At 38.1% G+C, this 10078-nt stretch overlaps 1 protein-coding gene across 1 annotated transcript; it reads right to left on the reverse strand.

Annotated features, from left to right (window-relative positions):
- Positions 1-1133: 1133 nt before the first annotated feature.
- On the reverse strand, positions 1134-3372 carry LOC149840643 (UDP-glucuronate 4-epimerase 6-like). The gene has a single exon (XM_090004513.1). It carries the CDS (start codon positions 2767-2769, stop codon positions 1429-1431), a length of 1341 nt encoding a protein of 446 aa, XP_089860639.1. The 5' UTR covers positions 2770-3372; the 3' UTR covers positions 1134-1428.
- Between the last annotated feature and the right edge of the window lie 6706 nt (positions 3373-10078).

Below are 10078 nucleotides of genomic sequence, written 5' to 3' on the forward strand. Positions count from 1 at the left end.
AGCGTATAAAATTCCGTGGGCTTACCCCTCCTTGCCCCAAGAAAGTCGCTACGCTTAGTAGCTTGTGCAAGATGGGATGCTCATGAGATTTGAGCCTAGACCACCTGCCTAGCAGCCTAGGTCCCTTCCCACTATCCCAAACCCCTTTGGGGGCAAAGGCACATGCTATCTGAAAAAGTAATTGTATTTTTAAAATGCAATTTTGCTTACTTTAATTAATTGGTTGGTTCGAATGGAGTGAGATAAAACTGAATCTGGAACCGACTAATTAACTTAAAACCTAACATTTACATTTAATCAAGTCGGGTTTAAGTCTGGTTAGGGTATTTTTTTGTCTGATTGAGGTTCTAGTTTGAATGCAAAACTCAACAAGGAACCCAAATCTGATTATTAATGGGATTTGAAATTTTCAACCAAACTCAAGTAAACGGGATGGGTTTGGTCAGGTTTAGTTGGGCACTGCTTCATTAAAAAATGTACCCTGAAGTTATATATAGTTCACTGTTGTCCAAATTAGTTCCATTAAACCGAGTACAGGGAGGCTTTCACCAAGTACAGCAGCTCTTTATGCGGACGACACATCAGTTGGAACAGTGAACAATGTGTTCCTTATATTTTGATGTTAACATTTACCAAATGCTGAAACCAGGAACTTATGTACAATTTATGAATAGTTAATTTTGGAACTCAGGATGATTTTATTTCATTTTGCTCTCTCTAAACACATACACCCTTAAGAGAGTTGTCAAAACTACATGATAACGCTGCCCTTAACTACATGAAAACGACAAGACTGAGTTGGGTACATAATTCTCGTAATTAATTGAAATCAGCCATAATTATAGAATCTCAAAACTGATTAAGGTAACAAAAACTTGCTATTAGAACCAACGGGGGTTGTTTGGTAGGAGCTTTTAGTGCAGGGCACCTTGTGTTGGGAGGTTGCAAGTTCAAAACCCAATGATACTTTGTATAACTGGTGGGGTCTGTCTAACCCCCACTTTCCTATGAAAAAAACAACAAACGTTTCTATTAGAATTAGTCTAAACCGGCTACCACATTGACAATTGCAAGAAAGTATTTCACAAAATCTGTAGGCAAGATAAGAAAATCAACCAATGAGTCGCATATACACTTCAAAGACTCCAATATATTTCCCAACACTTTTTGCAATCAACATCTTTGTTTCTATTCACTTTTTCTTTTTTCTTTCCTTTCACTCTCACAATCTGTCCACACACTTTGTGTAAAACAGGCTGTGACCAACATCCTCATCTCTCCACCAACCATTTTTCTCCATAATTTACCAACCCAAAAAAACACTGAAAAGAAGAAGAAGACAGGCTCTACAGACCACCATTACAACAAGTTTAAGGTACCCACAATACAAATTTAATTAACCCCACCAGAAGAGATCAACTAGAAAACTCAAATTTGTGACAGCAATGCAGAAGACCCTTCGCTCTTCCCCTTGTTCTCAATCCCATAGTAGCTAAGATACCACTTGACAAACTTCCTCAACCCCGTGGCCAGATCGGTAGTGGGCTTGTACCCAAAGTCCCTCTCAGCCAAGCTAACATTAGCATGAGTGAAGGGCACGTCCCCATTGCTAGGCATCTTGATCACATTCTTCTTAGCCTTAACATTCAACAGCCCCTCCAGTATGGCCACCAACTTGTGCACCGACACAGGAGAAGTATTCCCCAGGTTGTAGATCCTCAGCTGCGCTGGCCCGCGCTTCTTCCCGCCGCTCCCCGTGCTCTTCTCCGCCGTATCGATCGCACCAATGCAGCCCTTCACCACATCGTCGATATATGTGAAGTCTCTGGCAACATCTTTACCGTCCGGGCCGGTGAATATGTCGATGGGTTTGCCCCTAAGAATGTCCTTTGTGAAGAAGAAGTAGGCCATGTCGGGGCGTCCCCAGGGGCCGTAGACAGTGAAAAAACGGAGACCGGTGATGGAAAGGCCGTAGATATGGTTATACGTGTGAGCAATTTCTTCACCGGCCTTTTTGGTGGCCGCATAGAGACTAGCAGGACGGTCTGTGCGGTGCTCCTCGGAGAAGGGGTTGTCCGTGTTGAGGCCGTAGACCGAACTGGAAGATGCCCAGATGACGGAAGGCTGGGGGTTGGCAGATTTCACCGTTTCAAATAGGGTGACGAGGCCGGCGATGTTGCTGTGTACGTAGGAGGAGGGGTTCTGCATGGCGTAGCGGACGCCGGCTTGGGCGGCGAGGTGGACGACGTGGGTGAAGGGGACGACGTCGAAGAGCTTCTCGAGGACATAGCCTTCGTTGATATCCGCCTCGACCACGAAGACGCCGTGCTTGGCGAGGAGGGCCTGTCTGGATCGCTTGAGGGAGCGGTCGTAGTAGTCGTTGAAGTTGTCGAGGCCGAGGACGCCGTCGCCGCGCTTCTTGAGGGCGAGGGCGAGGTGGGAGCCGACAAAGCCGGCGGCGCCGGTGACGAGGACGGAGAGGCCGCCGGGACGGTGGACGGTACAGGAGGTCCGGACCTGCTTCTCCCATTGGGGGCCGCCCCAGGGGGAGGAGAAGAGGGAGCGGCGGTGGAGGGGATCGGTGGCGGTGGTGGGGGAGAGGGTGATGAAGAGGACGAGGAGGAGGGCGATGAGGAGGCTGGCGCGGAAGAGGAGCTTGGAGGAGGTGGCGATCATCTTGGTGGTGCTGATCCGGCGGAGGTAGCTGTTGTAGCGCTCCAGCTTCGCACCCTTGCTCGCGGCGTCGATCGAGGAGGAGGACGACCCCATTTTTTGTGCCGGCCGGCCTTGGGTCTTTCTCTTTCTAGAAACAATATAGGGAAGAGGAGAGAGAAACTGGCCTTCTGACCTTGTTTCTCTCTCTGGAAGGTAGTGGTGTGAAGAGAGACTAGCGTTTCCGACCTTGTTTCCCTCTCTAGAAACTAGTGGGGGGAGAGAGAGTGAGAGGAAAGAAAGCCGCTTTTTCCTTGTTTCTCTCTAGCAATAGTCTGGAGGAGAGAGAGAGAAAGAATCTAATTGTTCTCTCTAAGAACCAATAGGGAGGAGAGAGAAAGAAACTTAGTACCTTGTTCCTCTCTAGAAACCAATGGGGGAATTGAAGAGAGAGAAAGTGTTCAAGCTGTCTCGGATGTGGATACACCACCGGATTCTGCAAGTACTATTGGGGATGAAACTGAACCAAAACTAGCAATTCTGATTACCAAACAATTCCCAACTGGGGTGGAAGGGAGAGAAGTGAAAAATTGATCTCATTCCTGATCTAGATGAATACAAAGTGGCGAATGTGGGTAATATTATTGAGTTTCCCCACTTGAGGGGGGGAGGGGAGAGTTTGCTGAATCAAAGTCTTGGATTCAACAACCCTTTTGAAATCCTCAAATTGGGTTTTGGGATTTCTAAGGAGTTTACTAGTGCTGAGCATAATTTATAGGAGGGGAAGGGAGAGAGTGTGGACCAATCGGTTCGTTGGACGCCACATTCAAAAAATCAAAGCAGATCTATAAGACAAGTTTATCTGATGATCTTTCACCTTTCTTTAACTTTCCCTTTTAGGGAATCACAACTATTTTTAGCATTTTACAACAGTGATGTGAATTAAAAAGGGGAGCCAATTGACTCTTGAGACTTGAGAGTCCCGGAGAGAAAACTAAGGCTGATTCAGTGTGTTTGTGCAAGAAAACTTGTACATAAAAAATCTAAGGGTACAATATAGGCCTTTTCTCTCTCTTAGGCCCCTGTTTGTTTGGTTTTTTAATTTATAACCCGAAGAAACCTCACCAGGTACGAAAACCTGATCGCGCTGGCTCAACCTGCCATACCTACGGTCGTCAAGCCGGCTGCACGACCATATATTAATAAATTTATATTATAGAGATTTATTTCTAGTAGAAAATAATTTTCTATGATGAAAATCTCAGATGGTTCTATGCTCTCTAAAATTTCAGATGGTTCTATGCTCTCTAAAAGATGAAAAAGGGTGATTTATATTCAATAGTCCTTGGGGATATGGAAGTTTATTGGACTCATAATCATGCTTCTGATTGTAATTTTTTTTATTGTTTCCTTGTTTATGTTACTTTTGTGATAGGGAAGCTAGGGATATCCCTTGTGGGATTTGAGCCACTGACCCCACAGTCACTGACAATATGCAACATCTTTGATATATTAAAAAAAAAACCATGCCATATTTCTTGCCTTTCTGGACAAATTGTTACTGAACATTGAGCCTAAGCAGAAGAATACCAACGAATTCGGACCCCTGATTGCACCGACAAATCCCTATCACATGAACCATAGCAATGGCCACTTTCAGAGAGAGAGAGAGAGAGAGAGTCATTGAATTTATTATATGTTTGGATTTCTCCCTTAACCAAGGATTTCTCCCTTAACCAAACAGTAATTTCCTTTTGGCGTAAATCATTCAAATTTTTTTAGGCGGACCCATAGTGACAAAAGTTAAACATAGCAAAATATTCTCAGCCAAAAAATCGTGAGAATTTATTTTTTTAAACAGTACGTTTTTTGGCAAAATCTTGGCAATAAAAAATAAATAACAATAATTATTATAAAGAAATATGAATAAAAATACTTTAAAATAATAACCATACGGTTTTTTTCATGTTAAGTAGTAAATATTGTATTTAAAATGCAATATTCATGTTTTTGATGAAAAATTCTGAGTAATTGAAAATATCATGAGAAAATTTTTTATAATATTTTCATAAGATGATTTCATTCTTGAAGAAAGATCAATATCAGATGAAGCTGTTTGCTCTTGCTCCTGGTGAGGCCCTATTAGTAAAAGTGGAGTGAGTGAGCGAAGTGAACGAAGTACACACCATGCAAATCGAGCCTATAAGGTTTTGATAAATCTGTCGAGATTTGTCATTATGGGCGGACTCCTACCAGTATATTAAAACAAAAGAAATAATGTACTCATTCAATTTGCTAGATGGTCTTTTCTTATCATCGCAAGCCTTTCCATTGTTCACTCTCAATTAATTTATCACGGGCATAAAATTCTTCGCAAACCCACGATGTACTAAACTGCCCAATCTGACTATGTACCAACACATTTTCATATGCTGAATCATTTTCATTGGCCCTGTGCACCACCCCCAGTTGCCTAGCAGAAACTGATCAAACATATTTTTAAAATGCAAATTCTATTTAGTTCATGCCACTTAGTACATATCTGTCACATACTAATTATCACTTTCGAAAGGGTACAAATTTTGTCTTAACTTTGCGTGTCATAGAGCGTATTACGATTTCATACACACCACAACAAAACCTCGCCACCGAAGGAACAAGATTTTACGAGTCTCAGTTCAAAAATCAGTTGATGATTAAACACCATAGCAAAGAGCATCACCTAGACTCATTTGACGACGCTTAGGCATTCACTGGCCTAGCCTCTAGTCATGTTGGAATCACCTAATGTGATTCCTGTAAAAATTAGCCCTAACCCATACGTCCAACTAGTACAAACTGAGAGATCCTTAACTAAATATCTAAAGGCAACATCTTCTGATCAGTTAACACTGTTTAACCGAACACTCTACGTTTGTGTTGCCATGTGTTATGTAAAACCGCACCTCACCCAACACACAACTCACGTTCTTACACTCGATTCATTTTTCACTCAGTCCACTGTCTCATTCTAAAATATCAGTCATAAACACAATTTACCGTATGCATGTGATTAAAAATATATATATATAATTAAAAGGTAAGGTGTAAAGCTGTCAAATCCCATGCTTTGTGATCAACGTGTGGGACCCACCACCGTCACATCCCACCTGACCGGATGTGTAGGTGACTACAATGCTAGCATTCCCTACTCCTTTTGCTTTATATTGTTCCCTCTCTATCATGAAAATGTTTGCACATTCACATGGGATGAGGGTGGCAATTTTCTTTCATTGAGGGTGGCAATACTACTACTACTATTAATAATATTACTATTATTTGTGTTTGACAATCATAAGTTGACTGTAATTTGTTTATTTTATTGGCCAACTTTTTTTTTGTTAAAATTTTTAGCTAGCACGTCAGTTTCTTAAGAGTGTCGGCAGCTTGTCGTTTTATTGATTAGGTTAAGTTGTATCGTTGTTGCTATCATTTTAGACGTAAAGGGTGTCACATGCAATAATCGATCAACCCCACACTTAATTGATTAACATAAACTTCCAATTGGGATATCGCTTTCTGTTTAGATCTTATAATTCTCTCTCTCTCTCTCTCTCTCTCTATATATATATATATATATAGTGATACTCAACCATCATAATTTTCAGTGCATAAACTTGATTTACATAGATCTAATCTTCAAAAGCAAAATCTAACCCTTGAATCATGTTTCACATAAACTATTTATTAGTTTCATGTGTTAACATAGTTTAAAAACTCGCAGGTCAACCCGTCCGGTGACTTGGTTGACTCAATCCAAATCGCTCAATCACTTGGTCAAAAACGAGTACAAACTAGTTTTGAACGAAACCTGACCAAGTCACCGTGTTCACCCGGCTGAGTCAACCGAGTCATAGGGTGAGTCAATCGAGTCCATATATTATATGAATTATAATATAAATATTATGTATATTAAATATAAAAATATGATTATACATATATTAATAAAATTATACATTAATTATATTATAAAAATATCATATAATATATATTATATGGAATATATTGATAAAATATACATAATATATACATATATTTATATAAAATATAAAGTTAACATGACGCGGTCGAGTCACTGAGTTGACCCGATCAAGTCACGGGTAATTCAAGGACGAGCAAAGTGACGAGTCATCGAGTTTTAAAACCATGTGTGTTAAAATTGATTCTAACATGTTTTTTATATCATTTTTTCAGTTATCTTTATCTTTGTGATGTTTTTTATGACCAGGAACCCTCACCAAAGCTAGGGAAAACCCGAGGTGAGGCCCTGCGACCACCCTGCCTTACATAGCCCCACCTTTGAAATCTACATGTTTATTTCTATGAATTGTGAGTTGAAGATTTTTTCTTGAATCTTGTGGTATAGTTGACATGATCGACCTCTTAACGTAGAAAATAAATCATGTTAAAGACATCTGGATGATTAGATCTAACATTTTGTTGTTAGATCTATACAATCATGCTTTGGTTCGGTTAGATATAAGGCTGCAAGTTTTGAACTGGCAGGCCCTGTGACATGGATTGCAATAGTCTAATCACTATCTTGAATGGCCTACTCATAAATAGTAGTTTTACATGGACCAATTTCTCAAGAGGATTTAAAGTAGGTGGGCCTAATTATAGTGATATATATGAACGAGAAATGGAAAAACATACAAAATACAAAACATGCTATTAGATTTTCATAATTTTTTGATATTTTTTTTTTAAATTTTGACATGTGATCTATATGTTTTTATAAGACTCACTTCTTGGAACACTTGATTCCCATGCATGGATAGTTTTTTATAAGGTTTAAAAAAATCAACATCCTACAATTTTTATAAATATTCTAAGCTCCAATCCCACTTTTTCCATCCATAGTGACAAATATCGTGAGATTTATGAAAAATCTCGTGATAATATCGGGTGAGATTGCCTGAAAGTTTAAAATGGCAATTTCTTGTGAGATTTTCAAAATATCATGAGATTTATAAAAAAACATAAATATCGTGATTTAAACAAGATATTTATGTTTTAAACGACTATTTATGGTGAAAAAATAGTGTATGTTTATTTTAAAATATTTTTTTATTAATATTTTCTTATAAAAATAATTTTTATATTTTTAAATTTATTTTTTTATTGTCATGATTTTTCCAGAAAAAATACAAGATTTAAGAAAAATTTTCAATTTCTCGTGAGTTTTTTTTTAAAAAAAAAAGAAAATTTGCCGATAAAAACTTTTATCACTATATATGTTTCCATCCAAAATGCATGATCCAAGTATCAAAATGATTTGGTTCAGATCAGATTATCTGACCATGTAAGTGGTACCAGTGCTTGGATCAGCATGCTGCATGCGCACACAGACACACAAACCTCTCGCTGAGGTTACAAAGATGAAGCTACGTTACCAATTACCCCTACTCCGTATTCCAGGCTACCATGAAAATCTAGGAAAAATGAACAGCATTAATAAAAAAAATATCAGTTCTTCATCAACGATAACCTACCGGATCCCTACGAAGTAGACAGATCTTAGATAGATCCAAAGTTAGATGATAATCCCAATCGCAATAAATAATAAAATTAATATCTAATAACTTGGATCCAAACGGATCCTGGGCCCTCAATAACTTTACACCTTCTTTTTGGCGGACCATCCTGGATCCAGTTCAGTGGGTGCAACACAGGTCCTAATAAAAGGGCTGGGTGAGATTGAGTTTACAACCACGAAACCCACCCCACTGTGGGTCCCACTTGTACTGACTCACAGTACAGTGGGTGGGTTTTGTGTGGTTCTCACCATAGTGAAAAGTTAAAAACGACAAAATCTCGGGAGTAAAAAACTCGGGAGATATTTTAAAAATTTTCATAAATCTTGCGTTCTTTCGGCCAAATCTTGGCAATAAAAAAATAAATTAAAAAAAGTATAAAAAATAGTTTTTATAAGAAAATATAAATAAAACACATTTAAAAATAAATATCTGTTAAAACCGTAAATATCACGATATTTGTTATGGTTTGAAAATCAAGCGAGAAGTTGCCATCGCAATATGATCATGATATTTTTATTACAGAGGTTTCTCACCCAGCGTTTTACAGGATTCGCTCTCGATCGAACCAAGTAACTCACTCCAATCACTGGATGCCATGCATCGATCTCGCATCTGTGCTTTCCAGGCATGTGAAGTCCATGGAGTGCATCTCCCATGTAGACTTATCTTGCAAAATCCAACGGTCACCAATGATGCAGTATACGCAGACTCTTTGACACCCCTAGTCAGGGGTGTCAATGGGCCGAACCTCCGTCAAAATAGGTGGGTTCAGACCCGTATTCGACTGGGAGGTGTCCGTATCGGATCCAGATTTGGATATGATCAAATCTTTCATAAGAAAACCAGAGCGGTTACAATAAAAATTACATAAACCAGAACCAATCCACACCTGATAAAATATTAATTTTTAAAATTTTTGTCATTAAAAATTTGTGGATCTTAATCAAAACTCGTGTTGAATCCAGGTTTCGTATAAAATTTTATAAAATGTACCCTCCCCGTTTAATAATCAAACTCGTGAGTTCGACCGAAATAGTTAATTGAACCCCTTCCTTTGTTACCAAACACTGCCTGCCTGCCAAATCTGGTATGGGTCGTGATTGGGTCATACCCACCCCATTGACACCCCTACTTATGCTGCCGCACATGTGGTCTTATTTTAGTAGATATCTTCTCAATTATAGGTAGTCCTTCCCCTTAATTTTTATATAATATTGCTTTTCAAAATTGAGCTGATAATTTCTTTTAAGTATTTAAGTAGAAATTACTTAAAAAAAATTATCAGCTCAATTTTTTTCACTGAAAACACATGATCCAGATGTTAATTCAGAATAAATCATCCATGTTCAACACATCTATGGGGTTGGATTCATAAAAAGAGCACAAAAAAGTAAAAAACCTCATTTAAATTGTTTGCATTATTATATATATATATATTTTATTGATGGATTCAGCCTTATTAAAATGTCTACAATATTATTAAAAGAATTATATTTTTAAAATGTATGTTTACTTTTTGATATAAAAAGGGTAACTTCAATAAATTCATAAAGTTGTTTTCTTAAAAGTGGTTAACTTTTCGTTTTTCTCCCGGCATGCATTTAAAAAAATATCATTTTAATGGTATTTTACACATTTAAATATGTTTGGATGTAGCAAATATTAAATATAACTAGTTTAATGTTAGATAAACTCATATATACAGTCGCTAGAATATGAAAGCTTAAATATGAGAATTAAAAATATGGGCATTTTCAATGTTTTTTTTTTTTGCAAATTTAGCTATGTGGATATGTTTGACATGTTAAATTTGCTACGAATCAACTATTGGATTGTGTATTTTCAAT

The sequence above is a fragment of the Nuphar pumila genome, chromosome 4 (genome assembly GCF_984573655.1).
Source record: "Nuphar pumila chromosome 4, dmNupPumi1.hap1.1, whole genome shotgun sequence".
Lineage (NCBI taxonomy): Eukaryota > Viridiplantae > Streptophyta > Magnoliopsida > Nymphaeales > Nymphaeaceae > Nuphar > Nuphar pumila.

Excerpts from the sequence above, each read along its gene's own strand:
- LOC149840643 (XM_090004513.1), bottom strand. The coding sequence starts at position 2,769 with ATGGGGTCGTCCTCCTCCTCGATCGACGCCGCGAGCAAGGGTGCGAAG.